At 37.7% G+C, this 25,833-nt stretch overlaps 1 protein-coding gene across 2 annotated transcripts in view; it reads right to left on the bottom strand.

Annotated features, from left to right (window-relative positions):
* LOC106052401 (uncharacterized) overlaps positions 1–22,644 on the bottom strand; it is a 31,842-nt gene extending 9,198 nt beyond the window's left edge. The window contains exons 1-4 of one of the 2 annotated variants that reach the window (XM_056033947.1): positions 22,306–22,640; positions 19,934–20,153; positions 15,870–16,009; positions 12,610–12,654 (exon numbers count right to left, since the gene is read on the bottom strand). In XM_056033947.1, coding sequence (XP_055889922.1) covers positions 12,610–12,654; positions 15,870–16,009; positions 19,934–20,153; positions 22,306–22,402 — 502 coding nt within the window. In that variant the 5' untranslated portion in view covers positions 22,403–22,640. Of the gene's footprint in view, positions 1–12,609; positions 12,655–15,869; positions 16,010–19,933; positions 20,154–22,305 lie in introns of both variants that reach the window. The other variant, XM_056033948.1, reaches the window with a different exon arrangement.
* Between the last annotated feature and the right edge of the window lie 3,189 nt (positions 22,645–25,833).

The raw sequence follows: 25,833 nt of genomic DNA on the forward strand, positions 1-25,833 counted from the left end.
ACTTTGGAAAGCTTTAAAAATAAATTCAAATATTAATAATAATATTAATATTTTAACACATATCATATTTAGAAGGAAGAAATATACTATTTGTAATATGTTATCTAAGTTTACTACATTAAAAACATATTTAATATGCATATTTTAATTTGAAAATGTATATTTTTTAGGTTTTGCAGGGTAAGACCCAGGGTTCTGCTCTTTGCATTTTTCTTGTAGTTGTCGCAGAACAAATATCATGTCAGATGTACCTCTACCTCTACGCACTGCCGTATATCCGGAAGTGCAATTATATGTCACGAGCAAGCTAGACGCGGACTGTTCTTAACCAAGAAAATGTTTCCAACTGAAAGATTTTAAATATTGTCGCTAAACATATGAAAGAAATGTCCAGTTTTTCAAAACTTTAATATTTCTGACACAACAAAATTAGGATATTCAAACCTCTGCTGCTGAACCAAGCACGGAAATGGCTTCTGGAGTCGACCCTGAGGAAAAATCACGATCTGGCGAAAGTTATGCAGTTTGCAGAGCAGATTGCTACACCCTGGCAGAAACCGCCGAGCCGCTAATCCCAAACTGTATAGAAACATGCGGATATATCAGCTGCGTGAAGAGAAGGGATCTGCTGCGTGGGATACATCTTCCAACCATAACTTAGGCATTCATCTCATTTCCATGAGATGATCCATATTCGTTTAGAAACTGAGGGAGGCAATATATATCACATACAAAAAAGAAAAAGTCGCTAAGAACAGTTCAGTTGAGAAAAGCTTGTTCTTTCTTTCAGAACATCAACAAGGTTTTAATTACAGATAATGTCTGATCATCATAGACCAACTCAGTTGAATCTCTATAATCATTTAATCTAAACTGACAGTCATCACACTAGACCTACATTGAGATGCTTTACTACCAGAGATAATCGCAGACTATATCTTTTATGTGTTCTACCTTAAAATGATAATTATGTGTATCATGGGCGTAGCCAGGATTTATTTTGGGGAGTTTTTTGTTTTTTTTTTTGGGGGGGGGGGTAACCCCCCATTTTTCTTTTAAGGGGGGGCGTCATATTTATCTCTAAATATATATATATACACAGAAAGAGAGAGAGAGAGAGAGAGAGAGTGTTTGTGTGTAAAATTTTGTCTTTTATATAGGGCTACTTTCATGCTTAGAGCAAAGCGCTATGGTCCAATCTCATTTGCGGAACAGTGGGGGATGGGGTATCAGGGAGATGGTTTTTCCGTGCTGCCTTTAGGCGCTCAGTAAGCATGACTCTGCTCGGTCAGGTGTCGAACCTCGAGCCCCATTTATGGGTACCAAGCCAATTTCAGGTGTACTTAGCCTCTCGAACACGCTTCTCAATGTGTACATAATTAATCTTTATTACATTTTAACCTTTCATTCTTTCGAAATGCTATGTACCCTAGAATTGGTTCTTCCTGGAGTTGATACCGCCAGGCACTATTTTTGGTATTTAAAACAAAACAAAATGCATATTCTGATGTATCTACAGTGTATTATACTGCTTTTAAAAACTGTAGTTCAAAAACCTAATCCGCTGTTCTTACTTACCTAGGACTTAGATACTCCCGCGCCGTTCGGCCCATTGGGCAGCAAGCTGTCTCCACAAAAATCTGTCACTGGCAATGTCTGAAGCCTCTATCACCTGGTGTCTACTGCTCTGAGGTCCTCCGTGAGACTGCGGCGCGATGTTATACTAAATTTTCCACATTTTCGCTTTCCTCATAATGGCCTCCATGCCATTGCAACTCTCATTATGCGTAATTCATTTTGTCAGAGAAAATTTACCGAAAACTTCATGCAACGCTCTGTCACAACCTCACTAAGTGGTCGACTCCCAGTTCGGCATAGGATTTCCATGATTGAGACCCGATCTCTATAACTGACTCTTAAAATCTGTCTAAGCCATCTATGTTTAGCCACATTTAGTGTTTTTCAATTTCGGCAGATGACGTCCATACTATTTACTGCACTTTACTAATGGAGCCCAGCCACTGGTAGAAATATGTAATCTCTCTAGGCTAAGCTCTTGGAATTAGGTGACTGTAGTTTGCTTTACATTTTATATTGAACAGGGAAGTTTTATCCTCAAAACCATCTGTTGGGGGGGGGGGGGTTAAACTAAAAATCGTCTAGAATTTTTTTTTTAAACAAGCTCTAAACCCCCTTAGCTATGCTTATAGAATTTGGTGACTAGTTTGGTATAGAATAATATTAAAGAGGGGGTTTTCAACCTCAAAACTATATGTAGAGGGGATTTTAAACTCAAAACCATATTTAGATTTAGCAGAGGAGGATTTAGACTCAACCCCCCCCCCCTTCTACGCTCATAGAATTTTGAGTGCGTAATTTGCTTTTTTTTATATTAAATCAGTTGCAAAATTCATTTGGGAGGAAGGGTTTGAACCCCAAGAGCTCCCCTAGCTACGCCCATGACGTAAATACTCAATCATGTACCTGAATAATACAAACTCAATCATATCCACATGTAATGTCATATGAATGTAATTATATTATGTATTTTACAAATAATAGTTCTTCCAAAATTATCATCCAGGGCAAGCATAACCATTGTCCGCGGTGCTCGACTAAGATTTTCTTTTCGCGTCGGCGTTTGTCTTCGGCAAGCAGATGTTCTTTCGGTCTCCAATGTGTATCCGCGGCCTTTGTATAGAGGTCATTCTTTAAGTCTGACTGTTACGCTGGACAGAGCAGTATCCTGTATGCCAAAGGCAGTCTTTTTTGGTGAACTAAAAAGTGGTCGACGTAACACCGAAACGCTTAAAAGACCAGTTTAGGCGCAAACTTGCCTTAGCTGACATAGAAGAGAGCACCTGGTTGCATGCGGCCTCAGAACGAGACAGCTGGAGGTCACAGCAAAATAAACAACAATCTAAAAGGTATCTACACCGCTCTAAGCAATTAAAGAGTAAACAATTTATTAAGCACTTAAAACATAAATATCAAGTGACCGAGCCTCGCTCGGATGAATAATTTGTTAAGGAAGGATATATACCCGAAGTCATTTTGGGAATATTTTTGTAATTACGAAAATGAACGATCGGGTAAAGACTATCAATCCGAAGAGATGCTTTTTAGTTCTTTCAGTTCTCAATGTAATTGTACATGGCTATTAGAATAGAAAGTCCCACCAACAGTAGGACTGTAGAAAACCACAGCTCACATCTTAATGTTTTACATTGCTTCTTTCGCGTAAAACTATTGGGCTATTTTAGGCTTGGAAGAAAGTTTTTCCAAACTTCTAAAATGGTTACTTTCTGATATTTAATAATGCAATTAATATATTCATTATGGCTCTGAGACATAAACACTATACAGAAAACAACTAGGACATTTTAAGTGCTTTCACCAAAGATGCTTGCGCTCCATCATGGACATACTGTGGCAGGACCGCACTACAAACAGCGATGTCCTTGCCAACGCCGGTATGGACAGTATAGAGGGACTTCTTATGGTCCGACAGTTGCACTAGGTAGGGCACGTATCCCGTATGGGAGACTAACGTATGCCAAAGACAGTCTTTTTTTTTGGTGAGCTAAAAGGTGGTCGACACTATATTATATATAATATCAGGTGGCCTCGCCTCGCTCGGATGAATAATTTGTTAAGGAAGAATATATACCCGAAGTCATTTTGGGAATATTTTTGTAATTACGAAAATGAACGATCGGGTAAAGACTATCAATCCGAAGAGTTGCTTTTTCGTTATGTCAGTTCTCAATGTAATTGTACATGGCGATTAGAATAGAAAGTCCCCCCATTAGTAGGCCTGTAGAAACCACAGCTCACGTCTTAACGTTTTACATTGCTTCTTTCGCGTAAAACTATTATGCTATTATAGGCTTGGAAAAAAGACTTTGCTGTGTTACTTTCTGACATTTAATAATGCAATTAATATATTCATTATGGCTCTGAGACATGAATACTTTACAGAAAACAACTAAGACTTCTTGAGTGCTTTCACCAAAGATGTTTGCGCTCCATCATTAACATACGGTGGCAAGACCGTCTTAATGTTTTACATTGCTTTCTTCGCGTAAAACTATTGGGCTATTTTAGGCTTGGAAGAAAGTCTTTGCAGTGTAACTTCTAAAATGGTTACTCTCTGACATTTAATATTGCAATAAATATATACATTATAGCTCTGAGAAATGGACACAATACAGAAAACAACTAGGACTTTTTGAGTGCTTTCACCAAAGATGTTTGCGCTCCATCATGGACATACGGTGGCAGGACCGCGCTACAAATAGCTATGTCCTTGCCAACGCCGGTATGGACAATTTGAAGAAATTTCTTATGGACCGACAGTTGAACTGGGTAGGGCACGTATATCATATGGGAGACGAACGTATGCCAAAGACAGTCTTTTTTTTGTGTGAGCTAAAAGGTGGTCGATGTAACAGAGGCGCGCCACGGAAATGCTTCAAAGACCAGCTTAGGCGTCAACTTTCCTTGGCTGACATAGAAGAGAGCAGCTGGTTGTATGCGGCCGCCGAACGAGACAACTGGAGGTCATTCACGAAGGCCGCGGGATACACATTTCAGACCAAAAGAAAATCTGCTGCCGAGGACAAACGCAGACGTCGAAAAGAAATCTAAATTGACTACTTGCTGACAATGGTTATGATTGCTCTGGATGTGGCAAAATATGTAGATCACAGCTGGGGCTGCGCAGCACGGAAAACACTGCATTCATCACTAATCTTCGGAGTCGAAGACAAGACAAGTCTTATTATTATGGCTTTAGTAAAAATCATCAAGTGATGTAAAATCTCTACGTTATAGTGTAAAACGTGCACCTAGTAACAAAGTAAAATCGCGCATTTTTTTCTAAGAGACTTATAAACATCGCAATAGTATTCTAAAGAAGCGTTATTGTGAGGCATCTCTGTTTCTCCGACAACCTTTCAGCTTACTAAAAAAAAAGATTGCCAAAAATATGTTCTTTCCCCATACGGAATAGGTGCCCTGCAAAGCGTGACTGTCGGATTATTAGAAGTTCATACCATTTTGCAAGAATATCGCTGTTTGTATTGCGGTCTTCGGTGAAGTCGTTCAAGAAATCTTAGTTGCTTTCTATAAAGTACTCATGTCTAAGATCCACATAGAGGGGTTGAGAGAATTACTGGTTTACACTGATTTTTGTAGACATGTGGAGCGATTTATTTCGCCACACTCTCGCTTGGAGGTGTCCAAAAGCACGACTATCCGTGATCACATATTAACCTCTTATTAAAGCAATGCGTCATTTGATACTATGCTTCCTAGATAATGTGAAGTTATTTACCACTTTAAGGGATGTCTATGCGCGGTAATCTTTGGGCTGAGTAGGTTTTATTGGGAGACTTCTGGAACATGACTTCTGTTTTACCGAGGTTTATAGGTTAATAAAAAAAAAACAGCAGTGGACCCCGAAGGTTTGAAAAGCCCCGCGCTAATTCTAGGTGTAAATTATTAAATTAAACCATTATAATTTATAGTGATGGGCAAAAGTTAACTAAAAAGTTGCCAACTAAAAAAATTAGTTAAGGCCAAAGTTTAATTAAAAAAAAAGTTTAGTTAAAATCCTAGTTTAATTAGTTTTTTTTAGTTACAAACTAAAAAGTTTAATTACAAATTTTACAAACTTTTTTAAACATACATACCAATAAATATTTAGATCTATGTAATTTGGAGAATATATATAATGAATAATAGAGAGGAGAATAAATAAGAGGGTGCACAGGTCACAAGAAAGCCTTTTGACCTTTACCATATAATGGCCGCTATTCCCGCCAATTCAAGGTATTTGAAAGGCGAGAAAAATAAACGTGTTCATTATATTTCTAGCAAGTTTCGCTGCTTGATAAATCCTGATAATTCCTTAATTGCTTCTATAGATCTACATTTTGCTGCTTTTTATTAAACACCGGTGTGTTCCTGTATAGCTGCTCTGCAGGCAAAGAATTTTGCTTTACTATAGATCTAAAAGAAATGTCGACTCTTTTTATTTTAAAACTTTTTACTAGATAGATCTAAAGTTAGAGTCTAGTGACGTCTAGTCTATTAGTATATTAGTCTATTACTACTATTAGATCTATAGACATAATAGTCTATATTTAATTATTTTAGTCTCTTAGTCTTAAGTAGTGTCTAACTCTTAGTAGTCTTAGTCTTAGATCGAAATGTAAATTTAAAATAAATGTCAATCTACATCTACTTCTATTATAATTATACTTATATCTACTATCTAGATCTAGTATTATCTACTAGAGTATATAGATCTAAATACCCATATCTAGTTATAATCATAATTATAATAATCTATAATCTCTAGATAGATCTAGAGTTGCTAAGATATCTAATAGACTCTTTTTAGATCTAGTAGTAGTAACTAGTATTTCTTAAATTATTTTTAGATTAAAATATTAATTATTTGATCTTGGTCTAGTAGCTAGATCTAATTCTAGATCCAGATTATATTTCTGATCATTTCGTTTGTAGAAGATATTAGATCCAGAAAATTCTAGAATCTACAGTTAGTTAGCGAGTCAACATGAAGTTTTATCATTACTTCTAAAATGGTAACTTATATTAGAACTTGGACAATTACTTCTAATCTACATCTATCCCATAATGACATTTAAATCTTTTTTCATGTGCACAAATAAATGTTTATTACATTTTGTTAAAGAGATTGGTTGTTGTTTATATTTTTCATGTTTGGCTGTTTCGTCCTTAAAAAGGTCAAAATAGTTAGTAAAAGTTTAACTAAAGTTTCTTAGTTTAGTTTAACTAATTTTTTCAATTTGTGATTAACTAAAAGTTTAATTACTTTTTTTTTTAGTTCAAACTTAGTTTTAGTTTAACTAAAAAAAAATAGTTTAGTTCCCATCACTAATAATTTATAATAAGGTTCCCGTGGTCTCCTTGTTTTCAAGGAGCTCCTGGAAATCTGAAACTCATAAAAATGTCCTTAAAAAGACAAAATTGTCACTTTGGGTGTCAATCAATATGGTAAACGCCAGTCCTACGCGTGATATAAAAAAACGGCATCGTCAGCTTTCATTTAATAAATATGTAATGCAAATACGAATTTATTTTCTAATACAAAATCTTTATTTTCACTTATTATCCTTATCCCTACCCTTACTGGTCCGCGCGCAATCCATTTCATATAGGGCCCCGCAAATGTTAGGGCCGGCCCTGGTCGTGCAAGTAAGGCATATATAAGCTGTGTTATGACCATTTCCTATGTTTTGGTATGGGACAGTAGACTTCGAAGCTGGAACACATTGCAATAATTCACCAACAAAATAATAACAAAGTAAAAGCTACCTACGGGTGTACGCAATTAAAGTGTAAACAATTTATAAAGCCTACATACATACGTAAAGATATTTAATTTCATTATTTTTCTTCCATAGTTTCATAATGGATCAATGTACAATAAGATGGTGCGCAAATGTTTAATTAGGCCAATTGAATCATTAAAACTTTTTCTTGTTTACGAAGAAATGTCTTAGTGTACTGCTGTGAGCCTAGTGACGTAAGCGGTGTCAAGTTTTTTCTACATTGACGTCATATAGAAAATTTCATTCATAAAACATTCTTGCCAAAAATTTTTTTTCGATAATGAGCCATTTTCAAACAGATATAACGGTCGACCTCGAGTTTTCCCGATGTGGCCAATAAGTTGAGAATATTTTTCTCACTAATATGCACATACGTTGAAATTTTAAAGAAAATCGTTATAGCCGTTTTCGAAATAAAATGTAGATAAATATATATATACAATATAAGGATATTTTGGGAATATTATTGTAATTACGAAAATGAACGATCGGGTAAAGACTATCAATCCGAAGAGTTACCTTTTCGTTCTGTCAGTTCTCAATGTAATTGTACATGGCGATTAGAATAGAAAGACCCCCAACAGTAGCCCTCTAGAAATCCATAGATCACGTCTTAACGTTTTACATTGCTTCTTTCGCGTCAAACTAGTGAGCTATTATAGGCATATTGTACATACTCGTTTGATGCCATTCCGTAATGTGTAATAGATATCTTTATCAATAATAGGCTATTAGTTTGTAACCAGTTTATTATAAGTTAAGAGCAATGCCTGGTCGTACGGTTAGCGTGCTGAATTGATTATCACGACGGTCCCGGGTTGTTTGTTTCTTTTACACAGACCAGTATCACTTACCAGCATCACATGTAAAATCCTAGAACACATAATATGTAGCAACATCATAAACTTCTTAGACAAACATAATGTCCTCCATGGACGAGCCTGGGGGGGGGGTTGGGGTTTAAACCCCACCCGAAATGAACTCCCCCCCCCCAACGGGGGGGAAGACGAACTTTTGTGACAGATTTTTTGCTTTGATTTTGTTTATTTTAGGTGAGATTTTAATACTAAACCATCACTTGCACCAGCGCAGTCAAGGGGGTTTTGAGTTTAAATCCCCTACCGGGGGGGTTGAGTTTAAAACCCCCTACCAGGGTTTTTTGCAGTTAAATCCCCCTCTTCTATAAAACAAAACAAAAAGAAAATGCAAACGACTATCCCCAAATTCCAAGAGCACATCTAAGGAAGATTTTGATTTTTAACCCCCCTCCAAAATTTACGATAAACCCCCTCTTCAATATAAAAAAAAAAGCAAATTATGCACTCAAAATGTTATGAGCGTAGCTAAATGGGTTTTGAGTCAGTTTTAAGTTTAAACTCCCCTCCAGTGGAGTTTGAAGATAAAAATACATCTTCAATAAAACAAAAATCTAAATCTAAAATCTATGAGCGTAGCCAAAGGGTATTTGAGATTAAACCCCAGCTAGCGGGATTTGAAGCTAAAAAATACATCTTCAATGTAAAAAAAAAAGCAAATTACGCACTCAAAATGCTATGAGTTTTACCAAAAGGGGTTTTGAGTTTAAGTCCCCATTCAGAAAGGTTTGATGCTAAAAAATACCTCTTCAATATAAACAAAAAGCAAATTACACACTAAAATTATTTCAGCGTAGCCAAGCCAATTGGGGATTTTGAGTTTAAACTCCTCTCCTCCAGATGGTTTTGAGTTTAAAATCCCCTTACAGTGCGTTTTTAGGTGGAAAACCTCTATCTTCAATATTATTCTAAAGCAAACTACAGTTAAAAAATTAAATGATCGAAGCTAAATGGGGTTTTGAATTAAAAAAAAACACAAGTCCTGAGATGTTTTAGTATAAAACCCTAAACAGATGATTTTGACGATAAAACTTCCTGTTATGAACATAAAGATAAGAGAGTCAATAACCATGTCTGTATAGTATGGCTTTAATACACTGAATGACTACACAACACACATTTCGTGAACACATTCTCACGGACGAGTTACAAGCACATGTAAACACAAGAACGATAACCGATACAGAATATAAATTCATAACACTTCCCTTTTTTATATAAAATCTAAAGCAAACTACAGTCACCTAATTGCAAGAGCGTATCCAAGAGAGGTTACACATTTCTACCAGTGGCTGGGCTCCATTAATAAAGTGCAGTGAATAGTCATTTGCCGAAATTGAAATATACTAAATGTGGCTAAACAAAGATAGCTAGGACAGATTTTAGGAGTCAGTTATAGAGATCGGGTCTCAATCAAGGAAATCCTATGCCGAACTGGAAGTCAACCCCTTAGTAAGATTGTGACAAAGCATCCCATGAGGCTTACGGGACATGTTCTCCGACAAAATGAATGACGCATAATAACAAATGGGATGACTCCATAGTACAACTTGGCGCCACACATTCATGGATGTCCTCAGAGCAGGTGGGAAGAGGATTCAGACATTACCATTGAAAGATTTTTGTGGAAACAGCTTGACCGCAAATGCACCGAACGGCGCGGGAGGGTCTAATTCAGTAAGAAAAGCACAATAGGTTTTTGAAATAAGACTTTTTAATAGCAGGAAAATGCACTGTAGATACCTCAGAATATGCATTTTGTTGGCATTCAATACCAGAAAAAGTGCTTTTGGCGGTGAGGCTCCGCCCCGCGCTGGTGGGAGCTCTTGGCGCTCCCCCAGACCCCATTGCTAGTAATGGCTGGGAGTCAACAATTTTTCCACTAACTACAGGAAGAACCTATTCTCGGACACAATAAACGTGTTCCGAAAGAATGAAGGGTCAGAATGTAATAAAGATTATGTACACACACACACATACTTACCTACAGATATTTTTTTTCGCGGGGGGATGCGTGGGGGGGAGTTGGAGAAAAAATCCCCCCCTAAACCCCCCCCCCCCGAAAAAAAATCCTGGCTACGCCCATGATGTTCTCACACCATACCGACATGGCTTTAGGAAATATAGATCATGTGAGACACAACTAATAGGACTGATTGATGATTTTTCAAAAGGTTTACATAATAGTGAACAAATAGATGCTATCCTAGACAATAAACTAAATTTTACTGCAAATACTGATTATATCAGCAAAAAAGGGCAGCAAAGATTACGATTACTAAGAAAACTGTCCTCGTTTAATGTTAGCGAAAAGGCCTTGGCTATGTTTTATCACGCTTATATCTGCAATATTTTAAGTTTCAATATCACTGCCTGGTAAGGCAATCTGAGCATTAAAAATAAGAATAAACTTTATAGAATCCTAAATGCTGCTGGTAAAATCATTGGCAAAAAACAAACCCCATTTGGGCAGTTGTTTGAGACAAACATTTATAAAAAAAAAGCTAACAAGATCCTCGATATAAAGAATCACTCACCTTTGTGTCAGGATTTTGTGATTTTACCATCACAAAAGAGATACAAGACACCGATAGCAAAGACAAACAGACACAAACACTCTTTTTTTCCCCTGGCTATCAAATCATTAAATAAGAAAAATCTGGTATACACTCTGTCACATGTAAATAATGATATAGTTATGATGTTTTTTGTTTGGTGTAATGCATAAATGGTAAGACGAATTTCCATACGGACAATAAAGATTATTATTATTATTATTATTATTATTATTATATTATTATTATTATGTTAGAAATGAACGAGTAGTCATTCTCTGGCGCTGCCAGGGTCGAGTTTCGCTAAAGAGAAACAAAATTCATCGTAGTCCCTTTAACAGTTTCCACTGAGGAATTTTCTGGTGATGTGGCAGGTCTGCAGCAGTACCGCCCTCTGACAGGCAACGAAGATGTTCCTAGGAATGTTAAGGGCCTTGAAGGTGTCTGTGAGGTCAGTTGTTATTATCCCCTCGGTTGATATAATAATGGGGTATATTGTTATTTTGGACAATTTCCATAGACGCTTAATCTCCAAGCCTAGGTTCCCATATTTTCTTTGTTTTTCTATCTCAGTTTTTCTTAAATTATGAGACAGTGGAACGGCGATATCGATAATGGTAGCGGTTTTTTCTTTTTTATCGATGAACAACAGATCCGGGCGATTGAAATCTACCGTTTTGTCGGTCAGAATAGGCCTATCCCAGTACAGCAGATGTTCAGTAGACTCGAGAACCTCTTGCGGAGAGTAATTATAATAAGAGGGAGTGTCCTTACCGATCAATTTGTACGTCAAAGCCAGGTGTTGGTGTATTAACTTTGAATTTCAAACAAATTAACTGTAATAAGAATTAAAAAAAAAAACAACAAGAAAACGTGTTCTGGCCTTTGTGTCTTGCTGCTGTCACTTTTTTTTTTTTAAAGTTGTCTGCATTGACATTTTTTTTCTTTGTTCGCGACCAGACCGGCCCATTGGGTACCGGCCCACCGGGCGTTTGCCCGTTTGCCCATATAGCCAGTCCACCCCTGGTCCAATGGCCCTAAAGATCCCGAAATTTAATATCCCAGTCTTCACAGGATTCGAATCCTATCCCCTTGGATCAGAATCCGAGCGTTTAAACACTCAGCCACCGTGTCTCATCTACCCAACTTACAAGGCAGATAAAAACGTAAAGTAGGTTGAACGTAGAACTGAAATTTAATTTCAACTAATGTCATGAATTAACGAGCTGACATATTAGCGGATTTTTTCTTATTTTCTGAAATAGATATAGTAAACGTTGGCTGAGTGGTAAAGCACTTGTCTTCTGAACCTGAGGTCATAGGCTCGAATCTCGACTGGGTAATGCAATTTCTGAATATTCAGGGGCCCCCTGAGTCCACTCAACTCTAATGGGTAAGGTCTGAAAGGCAAATTTACTTTTGATTGATTGCCATGTTGCATCTCACACTAGAACGAGTGGTAGGATTTGGAAATGTTTTAACGAGTTGAAATTAGCTTGACGTAACAGAGTTGTCCCTCTTGCTCCGAGTATTTCTCAGAGAGCATCTTAAGAGTTAGCTTGCCACGATGGTAAACATCAGACAAAATATGGCTTCCGAAAGCTGCAAAACTTTCATAAAGCTCAAGGAATACATATTTGAGACTTAAAGCAAAGCAACAGTTAAAGACTTAATAGATAACCAGTAAACATCGGGTTTGTCTGAGTAAATCGTGAAAAAACGTTAGCACATTAAGCACTATAACTTTCCTTAGATCTTGGACGCCGAAAACAATGCTTAATTAAAATAGCTTACCGCACACTGGTCCACAGGTCACATTCATCACACTCATAAAATCATCTAAAAAATAATAAAAAACGTGTGATGATGTATTTTATTTTAAATGACTATTTGACTTAGTTTTTACAACGCTTATATAAACTCACTGTTAGTCTTATACAACAATTATTTTTCCTACCTTCAATCCCTTATGAAGTTGAAACATGTCCATGAGCATGTGAGGAGAATGAAATAGCGTTAAACCAGTTTGGCAAACTTATCTTATCTTCTTATCTTATATAATACAGACGTTATTTTAAAAAAGAAGATGATTACGTCCTACGCGTCATGCATACAGTCATGTATATTAACCAATGACTTAAATTCTGCTAAGTCATTGGTTTTCCTGGCTAGCTCAGGCAACCCACTCTATGCTCTAATAGCACTATAAAAAAAGAGCATTTGTACAAATTAGTCCTAGCATATTTGAGGAGGAGTGTGCCATTTTCTTTGTGTCTTTCTGAATATTTCATTAAATTTTATTTTTGTATTTGAAGATTATGGTTCAGTGTTTTATGTATAAAACTTTTTGTACCACTTGCTATGTTTTCCAGTTTTCTGTAGACCTGCTGTTAACTAATTATGCAGTTTTTCTAATTCATCGCCTTTAAATATGTCTTTTTTCTCACGAATTTCTTAGTGTGTATAAATATACTAGTCGATCCACGGCGTAGCATACGCTGCTATTTAGCAAGCCAATGCAACCTAAGCGATTGCAGTGGGCCTCACACTTTCATAGGACCCGCGTTAATTCTTGTTGTAAATTATTAAATTAAACCATTTTATAACTTATAAAAGATTTCCCACGGCCGCCTGATTTACCAGAAGCTCCTGAAAATACCGTGAAATCGCAAAATTAAGAAAATGTCTTGGGGAATCTCGGAAATTAATCTAACCTTTAGAAAATTCATACGAATCTCATGAAATATATATAAGGAAGCTGAAGGATGTTATGTGTTTGTCCTAGTGAATAAAACCTGTATTTATTTCCTGTTAAACTGTGTTGATTTGCCTATAATCCCACTTCGACACCAATTGTTGTAACTCTAGGGTAGGCACTCAACGTAAAGGCAGGCAACTCAACACAGTTTAACAGGAAATAAATACAGGTGTTTATTCACTAGGACAAACACATAACATCCTTTAGCTTCCTCAGAGTTTTGCTACTAATTTAACAGTCCTTTAGACAGCTACCCGAATGTGGACCAGGATCCTTCTACAACCTTCAAAAGCTGGCTTCTTAGTTTCCCAAACATTCAGACTCTTCACGAAGGGAATGCAAATGTCAATAAACCCATCAACAGGGTCTGAAACCAATGGACTTCGATACTTCTGTTTTCACCGGCGAGAGAGGCCCTGAAGGTGGTCAGAAAAACCCTGCAGCTGAAGACCAGACAACAGCGGGTCAGTGAAACCCTACAAGAGCTAAAGACGGATATTGAACTACTTGCCCATCTGGCATACCAAACAGCAGCACAGGAGTTCCTCGAAATAATCGTCACTGATGCCTTTATCGATGCCGTTCGAGATCTAGAGCTAAAAAAAGTTATTAGAGTTAGTGGCAAGCACAAGGCCAGCGAAGCCCTTGTGTACGCTCGGTCCTATGAAGCCGCTAAGAACGCATTCATCAACATTCATCATGGTCAGAGACTGGAAGTTAAGGAAGAAGATCTAACACAAGTACTCAGACGGATGACGGAGGTTCTTGAAGAGTATAAGCCAAGCCGGTCACAGGGAGCTCAAGATGCAAGGCAGGGTTACAACAGTATTTTAAGAAGATGAAAACTAAACTTAAATAGAGCCAGCGGACAATTGCTTTGTCTGCAGAAGATGCGAAAAAATATGCAGGTCCCAACTGGGTTTGTGTAGTCATGTGAAATACTGCACTCATCCTTCGTAATTGGAGACATTACTATTATTATTATCCTCCAGCTTAGATGGTTCCATAGCGTCATTACTTTGTTGCTTAATAGACACATGGGCAAGGAAGATAGGAATGAAGACAAATCTCAAACAACCAAGATTGTGCTATCTACATTTCTTTTTGGATTTGGCCATGTTTAATGTTAGTTTGTTTCGCATTTAAATACGATGTTAACATTTACAAATTTTAAAAAAATCACTCGAATATCAGGGTTAAAATTTAAAGGATTAACCTAAGTAAAATCATATGTGTGTGAGTTAATTCCAATAAAAAGGATTTGCAGTTCGATTTTTTTCACTCGTCGACTCAGCGTGGCACCTCCGTGGAAACGTCCACCGGGGGAAGCGGAGAGGCTAAGAACGAGAGCTGACATAGCCTCCAGTGGGCAACCACAGTTATGCCGTAGCTAGTGTACTTGCACGTGGTAAGGCTGGGATAAAGGCTTACAACCTCGTCCACACAACCTATTGCACCGTTCCCCAGCGGGGATCATACAGGCGTTGGTGTCACTCCCATTGGAAGCTATGTTAATGGTACATGGAGTGTTCGTTCGTGGGGTCGAACTCCGGCCTCGCATTGGTCGAGGGAAACTATTGCGTTGGCTTAAGGTACAGTGTCCCATGACCTAACGGATGTGATTAAAGGATTATCTAGTTGCTGGGGGCCTCCAGACAGAGGGGTCTGTGAAAAGCCTAATTCTTTACCTTGGCACGGGACAAAATCATTTCCCGGGTCAAAAGGATAAGGAATGTGTTTCATCTCTAACCATTTCGTGGACATCTCTACGGTCGTGCGGCTAGCGCGATAGAATGATTGTCTCGACGTTCCCGGTTTCATAGCCTGCTCGCTGCCGTCCCACTTCGTCCAGCGAAGGTTTGGACTAAGAAGTAGATTATCTTTAACTTTGAAGAAATATCTGCAACGTGTAAAATATTTTACAGAAAAAAAAACAGTTACATTTTTTACAACGCCAAATGAGTCTTTAAAACATTATTACTTTTGACAATCAAACAAAATCACGTCTTGACTTTTCCTTGCAAATAAGCAAATATGTATCCGACGAGGGCGCTTATGAGTTTGCATGATAGCACAAACTATCTTTGTAATCTTGTTTATTTTCGAAATATTTCCTTTATCGCCGACACATTTATGCGTATCCTTTTCTATTCTTTTTTTTGATACTTTATTTTTATTGCTTCAATAATGTAAACCAGATCTTAAAAATCGAAATGCAAACAATAAAGAAAACTTAGTTTAAAAGTCTCAATATGACTTTTTTTTTAAAGTAAGGAAACAAAAGTATCAAACATACCTCGTATTCTGATCAACAAGTTGTTCCAAGGCTGCCATTTTTCTCTGGATGTTAGGGTAATGTTGAGGTAATCAGTATGAAAAACTTTAGGACCATCCATACTCCACAAAAAATAGTTTTTCTTAAATATGTCGTAGCCACTATAAGCAAAAATTTACTAGTCATCTCATTTCTATTTGAGGATTTTATTGAGTCTACATCTGAGTGAATTAAAATGCTACGAAAATAAGGACATGCGCCGACCGAGGCTCGAACATGTGACTCTGGATTCGACACCACCGCCTAGCGATAACGCACCAAGCGAAACTAGCCTCTAGACCAGTGGTTCCCAAACTTTTTTGTCTCGTAGACCCCTTGCCATTTTTTCTGGTTTTCGGTAGACCCCCTGCTTAACTTTCAAATTTTTTCAAATTCAACATTTTTAAGACTAATTTCTATCTGTACAAAAAGTAAAGTAAAGTTTCCCTCAGACCTTGTGGTCTATAGAGCAGATGATGTAAATGTCATCTGTTTCTGTGGCCTACGATTATCGAGGGTGTCATGTGGCCAGCACAACGGCCAACAGCATTTTCTTTCCCCAACTAATGTCAGGTACCCATTAGAGCTGGGTGGCCTCAGAGGCGCCCAAAAGATCCCGAAATTCAAAATCCAAGTCTTCAACAGGATTCAAACTCGGGACCCCCGGTTCAGAAGCCAAGCACTTTACCGCTCAGCCAAAACGCCTCCTAATTTCTATCTGTAGAGAGTTGAAAAGTGAAAAAGTAATTTAAAGCTACATATTAGAGATTTTTAGAGATCTCTCTTTTTATTGATAAAATTCAAAACCAATTAAAATAGCAATATGTATTGCTGGAATCTCCAAACACAATGGCCTTAAGTATTGTTACGAATCTCACTATCCAGGCTCTCTGCAAACTGCACCATACACCACCAACTTAAAGAACTTGACAACTCAGGGCTTCAAAATAACGTAAAGGTTTAAGGTGAATAAATAACAGCCAATACTGTACAATCGGCAACACGTACACTGTACAAATATCTCTCCGATAACACCGTTCCGCCGTATCAACTCTTGCACTGGCCTCTCCGTCTCGTTCCGGGCTTGCACTGGGTTCAACAGTTCGGGACTGACTTCACACACTTGGGCTCGTTGTGTCGGACTCGATCACAGACCAAGATCAAGACGCCGTTCGTCTCAACTGTACTTGATAGTACTCCGCACTGAACCGTCGTAATGCTCCGTACAGAACCACACCGCTGAACCGTGTTGTAGTCGACCGTGTTTTGAACTCTTGTCGTGAACCTCCTTTCTGAACCCCTGCCGTGAACCGTGCTGTATTGAGCCCCTTTTCTCGACCGACCTGACTACCACACCTTCGCTCTTTATATAAGGTCCCTACTGGCCTTCTCGAACCGGACAGAACGCCGCTCGACGTTTCTAGGTGGTCAGATGACTACAACTCTCGTGACGCTGCGATCCTTCCCGAACCGTCCTGTTGATACTCGACTCGGCTGACAGTCGTAGCTCGTCACGGTTGACCGCTCGTCTAGCGCTGGCCTGGGGCGATTTGCGTCGGCTGACTACACACACACCACTACCCCCATCTGTGCCACCACCAGGTTTATAACAGTATCATTGTAAGAGTTTTCGCAAAGAGCAGTTTCTCGTGTATTTGTTGACGTTTCACGAATTGCTCAAAGTCCGCGCGAAGGCGAGTGACTGTCGCCTAAATCTGTAAGCTTCGAGCATGAAGGGTTTATTAGCCTTTGCTGGCTACCCACCTAGCAGAAGTAAAACTGAATTCAAAACTCTCCTGTCTTGGAACTCAAACATGGGAAAGGTTTTGTGGGTTAACCTGAGGAAAAATAAGGAGCCGGCGACCATAATGCAGTTTGCAGCACACACCACTACATCCTGTCAGAACCTGTGACGCTGCTGAGCCCAAACTTATATATGTCAATTGCAAAGAATTACATATGAAGCTTTTAATTTTATAATTCATGCCACCGAAGCAACCTTGAACTGTATTGTTGCTTAAAGAAATTCTTTTAATAATAGCAGATGTGGGTTTGTGTAAAACAGGTTTTAAAACTACAACGGCTGGTAAAAATCAATGTTTTACCTATGGTGTTTTCTGCATTTTGCCATAAATAAGTAAATTTCCCCTTTCAGACATTGTGATGGTGTTATGGTCATCTGTTTCTTTGGCCAACGGTTAACGAGCAGGGTGTCATGTGGGCAGAACAACGACCAACCGCCTTTAATTTTACTAACATAATTCAGGTACCCATTAGAGATGGGTGGACTCAGGGGAGCCCTGAAAATCCTGAAATTCAAAACTCACAGAGATTCGAACACAGTACCCCAATTACGGAAGCGAAGCGCTTAACCACTACCACCACACCCTTATTTTGCTATAAGTGAACAGATATTGTAAGACTCATTAACCACCATCTTATCTACATGATGTTGAATAGAGATTTTGTGGGTCTATTCTGAACTTTATCTTTGAATGTTCAAAAGTTTTTCAAATCTATATCTTTTTACCAGGGTGATATTGTCGCAGATGATCCTCAAGCGTAATTAGTTTTATATCGTCATAAAAAAGGCAATCGGTAACCACTTGGTTGACAAGGAAAGAATGAACAATTTTATATAATCAACGCTAGACAGTCTACATTTCTTTTTGTTAAACATTATTTACATGAAGACAAAATAAAGTTATTTTAAAGTTATTTTAAAGTTATTTTAAAAAGTATTGAAATTAAATACAACAATTTTTCGTTTGAATAGCAGGATAAATATTTAAATGATTAACTAAGTTACAAATGTAAAAATTAAAGTCAGGACCTGCTTATATGAAATCTATTATCATAGACCCCCTTGGACATCTCATGGACCCTCAATTTGTTTTTTCACTTTCGTAGACCCCTTAAAAGTCATGGTAGACCCCTGGGGGTCTATATAGACCACTTTGGGAATCACTGCTCTAGACCATCGGAATGTCCAAAAAAACATTCTTCTGATCCAGAGTCATTTCGCCCGTATGCAAATTACCACCCCAGTGGTTAAAGGTCACAAGCCCCAGATAGCCCCTCCCCCACCCTCGCAGCATCCGTTCACCAACAACTTCGATAGAGGCGACACAGACAGCCGTTAGGCATGTATTAGACAAACGATGGTTCTATCTAATTGTGTATCAACAACACCAACAACTTCGACAGCATTATTGCTCGTACCCACTGAAGCTTCTATATGTAATGTGTTTATGTTGTCCACTTGTCTTTGTGAGAACTTCGGAATCCTTGGGCGCCTCTGAGTCCACCCAGCTCTAAGGGTACCTGACATTAGTTGGGAAAAGTAAAGGCGGTTGTTCGTTGTGCTGGCTACATGACGCACTCTTAACCGTAGGCCACAAAAAAAACAACAGATGAACTTTACATCATCTGCAAAATAGACCACAAGGTCTGAACGGGGAACTAGTTAGGCCAGGTTCACATCTAACTTTGCATTTAATGCACCTATCCTTTGATCTGCTGGACCGTTTGGGCACTACACAAGATCTGTCAACCTTCTTTCTCCATTCTTATCTCTCATTAGTCTTTGATATAATTTCATTCGGATGTTCTTTCTGAAAATATTGAAGCCTGCATGAATGGACCACTTCGGGAGCCGATTTTGAGTTTGTTTCCACATAAACTGACTTTGTAACCTTGTTTTAACATAAGTAGGGGCGATACTAGGCATTTCCCCATCATTTGGAGACCTGGGGGCTTGACTTTTGTGGGCACCTGCATTTTGCGCAATATTTAATTTTTTTATGTAAAAAAAACTATTTCTTTTCCCTTCTCTCCCACCCTAATTACGCCATTGAATATAAGACCTGCTAAGAGATATACATATTTTCATTCAAAAGTTGATCATTTATAAAAGTTTAAAAAAGACTTATAGGGATCTCCACAAAAATAATGCCCCGGGTCTCCATATAAGTAAATTTAGCCCTTGTCTAGTTGAAGGTGAATGATACAGCCATTTAATATTTAACATCAACCTTCCTACTTACATATCATCCCTTCCCTGATAACTTCGTAATGTATCAGTCGCTTTGAGTCTAACATCAAGAGGTCTGACTGTTATACCCTTACTTGGCGACTTGATAGAACAAGAACAAGAGGATGGTCGTATTTCAGAGCTCATTAGTTTCGATTTGAACAATATATAAAAAGACTTGCATCCTACTAAACTTGAAAAAGAGCAGATGTCGACTTCAAATCCATCTGTATCTGCGAATTGAAACAAATACTAATTACAAACAATAATGACGATGCAACAAATTAAGAAGAAAAAGGAATAAAAGAAATAGACATATCATAAATTATCTACTAAATAATGTCTAGTTGGCTTAAAAGGTGTATCATTGGAATCATGGGCGTAATTAGGTGTTTTTTTTTTTCGGAACCCTTCATTCTTTCGTTAGACGTTTATTGTAGGTACTTTCTGGAGATATATGAGCTCCCCCAGCGCCCCGCCGCAAAGCACTATTTCCGGTATTGAAAGCCAACAAAATGCATATTCTGAGGTATCTGTAGTACATTATCCTGCTATTGAAAAGTTTCATTTCAAAATCCAAATCTGCTATTCTTACTTACTTAGATCTTCAGGTGCTGTTCGGCGCATTCGGCGGCATGCTGCATTCACAAAAATCTAGCATTCTCTGAATGTCTTCCCATTCTCTGAGGACCTCACTGAAAGTGTGGTATGTCATCGCAACTCTAAAATCTGTCTAAGCTATCATTGTCTTAAGTCTTTTTCAATTTCAGCAGATGACTATTCAATGCACTTTAGTAATGAAGCCAAGCCATTGGTAGAAATTTGTAACCTCTTTTGGCTATGCTCTTAGGATTAGGTGACTGTAGTTTGGTTTAGATTTAAAATCGAAAAGGGAGGTTTTATCGTCAAAATAATCTGTTGGGGGAGGGTTACATTCGAATTTAAATTTAGAATAATATTCAAGAGAGTGGTTTTCAACCTCAAAACTCTAAGTACGTGGATTCTAAACTCAAAACCATCAGGAGGAGTTTTAAATTTATAAGAGGGCCCTCTGGGGAAGTGGGGTTTATACTTAAAACACCACTTGAATTGGCTACGCTCTTTTTTGAGAGTTTAATTTGCTTTTTTTTTATATTGCAGAGGTATTTTTTTAGCACCAAACCCCGCTGAAAGGGGGTCAAAATTCAAAACCCCCTTGGATACGCTCATAGAATCTGATAACTGATGAATGGATAGTCTTATATTAAAGAGAGGTTTTATCTTTAATTTCGGAGGGGGTTTTACAGTCAAACTGTTCCTTATCTTTGCTCTTGAAATATGGGTATTGTCGTTTGCATTATTTTTTGTTTTGTTTTACTTTATAGAAGAGAGGAATTTAACTGCAAACCCACCAGTAGGGGGTTTTAAACTAAAGAAAACGTTGGCTGCGCTGGGGCAAGTGATGGATTAGTATTAAAATATCACCCAAAATAAACAAAATCAAAGCAAACAAGGTTACAAAAACAGTTTTTGTGAAACACAAACTCAAAATCGGCCCCCAAAGTAGTCCACCTAGAGTCTTCACCAGGATTCGAACGCGGGACTTCCAGTGCCATGTGATTTACCCCTATATATTCATTTAGCGTACACTTATATTTTTCAAAATAATATCTATTAACGTTATCCATACATTTAAATTAAATAACATGTCACATTGTAATCAAGAGAAACTAAAAAATATTTATTCTTCTAACAAAATTAGATAAATTGGCAACAAGAAACAATAAGATTTTTTCCTCGCAAATAGCAATTAATATCCTCATTGTCAATTGTCATACAAACTAGACATAGATCTAGCTTGATCTAGAATAAGGCTTAGACTTAAATCTTGAATCCAGATTTAGATAGATCTAAGTCTCTAAGTCTAGATCTAGAAATAGATGTCTCTAATCTTGATCTAGAGTTAGATCTAAGTCTATATCTAGATCTAAGTCTATATCTAAGTCTAGATCTAGATCTATAATCATGAAAACAAAAACTGAAAACTTAAAGTCAAACTATATTTAGTCTTATTTAGACTTTCAAGTTAAGGCCCCTATTATGAGAAAATGTCAAAACTGCGCGCTATAAAAGTAGTTCGTCAATTTTGAAACGTACAACTAAAACGAAGTTCGAATCAAAATTCTTTTTAAAAAAATAACAATTGAATTAGTATTATATTCATTGAGTTAGATAATAAATTAAAAATATATTTTATAATGATCCATTGACACTTTTACCATCGTGACCTTAGCTGCAAATGAAGCAATTAATGTTAAATTATTCGCAAGGAGATAAGTCTTCTAGAGTTTAGCTTATTTGATAAGATACAAAAATGACATATAAAAATTAACTTTAATTGCTTACCTGGAATGCAAAGGTAGTCTACACATAGCAAATGGACGCCTTGGACAATTTTATTTAACGATGATAGGGCTTCAAGAATATTATTTCTAAAGCTCATCAAAGTTGAAGCAATCCGTTTGGAAAGATCTTTATTTTCTTTGTTCAGACATGAAGCTGTTATTGTTTGATTGTAGTTAAATCCATTCTGATCTAAACATTCATCTTTTCTAACTCGAGAAGTATACAACACAAAATCCTCAATGTAGAAATCTTCTCCGGTATGACAAGGTATTTTGTACACTTCTTTTGAATGTCCATTAATACAAATGTAAGGGAAATAACATTTTTTTTCAAAATCTTTCATACACTTTTGCGAAAATACCGTGCCACCTAATGGGATATGTAAAAATAATTGTTAGCTCTTAAACAAATAAATATGTAAAGAAGCATAAAACGTTCCTATTGGCTAGTCATTGGACAATCTAAACTGCAAACATTTACCAAGCCAATGCACTGGCGAATCCAGGAGGGGGGGGGGCGGTAAAGGCGATCGCCCCCCCCACTCGGCCGACCCCGCCTCCCCAAAGGGGGGGGGGCGGAAGAATTTTAGTATAAACTTTCGAGTGGGGGGGACGGTCCTATTTATTTGTAGAAATCAATCACAGCTTGCTAACAGAATCATTAAATATATATATATATATATATATATATATATATATATATATATATATATATATATATATATATATATATATATATATATACATATGATTAAAACTTGTTATTGATATTTTAACCGGTCTTTATATTATGTCATTCACCTGTTGGCCGATTGGAAAAGGAAGAGCGAATACCTCCACCGCCCTTCCCATCTAAACCCTTTTAGTGGGGGGGGGGGGGGCGGTCCTACTTTTATGCAGAAATCATAGTATGTGAACAAAATTAGTCGAATATCTATATAATATAAACAGGTGGAAGTGCGATACATGCAATCACCTTCCCCCCATCGGACAAACCAATACTTTTTCTTTTTGTATTATAGTAAGAAATTACAAAATTAAAAAAAATCTGTCACTAATATAATTTATATATGCTATAAAGTAAATTCTTATATAGAGTCGCCAAACCCCTATTCTTTAATGCAAAATGCAATAATTAGCAGAAATTATAAAAAGGAGCGAGGATTAATCGTTTTCATTTTACCGCCCTTCCCCTTTCCAGACAGAATTTGTGTAATTTCACATGAATTTATCATAACTATTTTAAGAAAGACTTTGCTTTGGAAAAGTTATAATTAAAACGAAAATTTTCAATATAACAGTCACGGTTGAGATGAGTTCAAAAGCCAGATAATCTTTTCCTAGTCGACTTTTTCCAACCTTTACTCTATCTTATATTTTTCTAGTTAAATAAATTAAGGACTATAATATTTAAGCTTGAATTTTATTGAATATTATTAATCGGATTTTTTCTTTCGGCGGCGCTCCTCAAAGCCTTAATCTAAATATATGGGGTATCTTATCTTTTCCAGGAACAAATCGGTTGCATTTGCAATCTATTAAGGGACTATAAATTCATATTAGAATATTTTTCCACATTATTCAAAAGGTCATTTATAATAGAATGAATAATGAGCTGTAGGTCAGGAGAATGCATTACTGCATTGAAGAATGCCAGAAAACGCTTTTGGAGTCGCGGATTCGCCCCAAACCCTACTAATAAACAATGAGCTGTAGATGTCAGGAGAATGCTTTTCAGCCGTGAAAAATGCAAGAAAACCCTTTAGTTGTCGGGGCGAGAACGCGTTTCTGCAGTGAAAAATGCAAGAAAAAGCTTTTGGCTTAGGGGCTTCGCCCGAACCCCACTAATAAGTAATGAGCTGTAGATGTCAGGAGAATGCGTTTCAGCAGTAAAAAATGCAAGAAAACGTTTTGGCGTCGGGGCTTTGCCTCGAACCCCACTGATAAATAATGAGCTGTAGATGTCAGGAGAATTCGTTTCAGCAGTGAAAAATGCAAGAAAACGTTTTGGTTGTCGGGGCAAAAGCTTACGGCGCTCTCGCAGACCCAAAAGCTTGAAAGAGAAAGGCCTCAACATGACTGTTTTTTGTCTGTTTTTTTTTTCGCAGAAGATTGAGAAACAGTCTTATTTTATTCTCATATATCGAATATATATATATATATATATATATATATATATATATATATATATATATATATATATATATATATATATATATATATATATATATATATATATATTGTTTTAAACCTGGTGGTTGCACAGATAGGGGGTAGTGGTGTGAGTGTAGTCAGTCGACGCAAATCGTCCCAGGCCAGTGCTAGACGAGCGCTCAACCGTGACGAGTTAGACTGTCAGCCGAGTCGAGTGTCAACACGACGGTTCGGGAAGGATCAACGTCGTGAACAAAGCTCAGGAGCGTCACGAGAGTTGTAGTCATCTGACCACGTAGAAACGTCGAGCGGCGTTCTGTCCGGTTCGAGACGGCCCGTAGGGACCCTATATAAGAGCGGAGGTGTCGCAGTCAAGAGTTGAGAAAAGGGGCTCAATACAGCAAGGTTCATGACAGGGCTCAGAACACGGTCGACTACAGCACAGTTCAACGGTGTGGTTCTGTACGGAGCATTACGAAGTTTCAGTGCGGAGTACTGTCAAGTACAGTTGAGACGACTGGCGTTTTGATCCTGGTCTGTGATCGAGTCCGACACAACGAGCCTAGTGTGTGAAGTCAGTCCTGAAATGCTGAACCCAGTGTAAGCCCGGAACGAGACGGAGAGGCCAGTGCAAGAGTTGATACGGCGGAACGGTGTTATCGGAGAGATATTTGTACAGTGTACATGTTGCCAATTGTACAGTATTGGCTGTTATTTATTTAACTATTAAAGTGTTACGTTACTTTGGAGCCCCGAGTTGTCAAGTTCTTTAAGTTGGTGGTGTATGGTGCAGTTTGCAGAGAGCCTGGATAGTGAGACACTCTCGTCCACATAGATCGCAGGTTAAGATGAATTTCGGTTTGGAGGTAGAGGAGCATGCGATTCGTATGGCACGCTTTTCTTTCATGTTCTTTCGCTGTCCATAGCTTTCTTGTTCACCATCTCTCTTCACTTAGTGCGGTTTAGGGCTATGTCGACCCATTAGTCAGTATTAATGTTCACTGTTTTGAGGTCTCATTAGATAACATCCACGTAGCGGAGAGACTAGGGGATCCAGAACTTTTGAGTGCTGGGGAAAGCCGTTTGCACAAGGATCTAAGTATTAAACACTCTCTTTTGACATGTGAATTTCAAGATCTTTCGGAGGCAGCGCAAGTGGAATGATTTTAGTTTTTCCTATTGCCTTGCATAAGTAGTCCATGACTAGCTGTCGTACAGTAGCGTGCTCAGAACTCATGCCTTGTAAACCTTCCTTTTGGTCGCCGTATTGAGCTGGTTTTCCCAAACTCTTGGTCTGAATCTGGCTAAGGTCGATGCAGCCTTCTCTATGCCTTTTTAAAAAAATCTCCTCTTCAATGGACAAGTTATGGCAAAA

This window comes from Biomphalaria glabrata, chromosome 6 (assembly GCF_947242115.1).
Source record: "Biomphalaria glabrata chromosome 6, xgBioGlab47.1, whole genome shotgun sequence".
In the NCBI taxonomy this organism is placed as follows: Eukaryota; Metazoa; Mollusca; class Gastropoda; family Planorbidae; genus Biomphalaria; species Biomphalaria glabrata.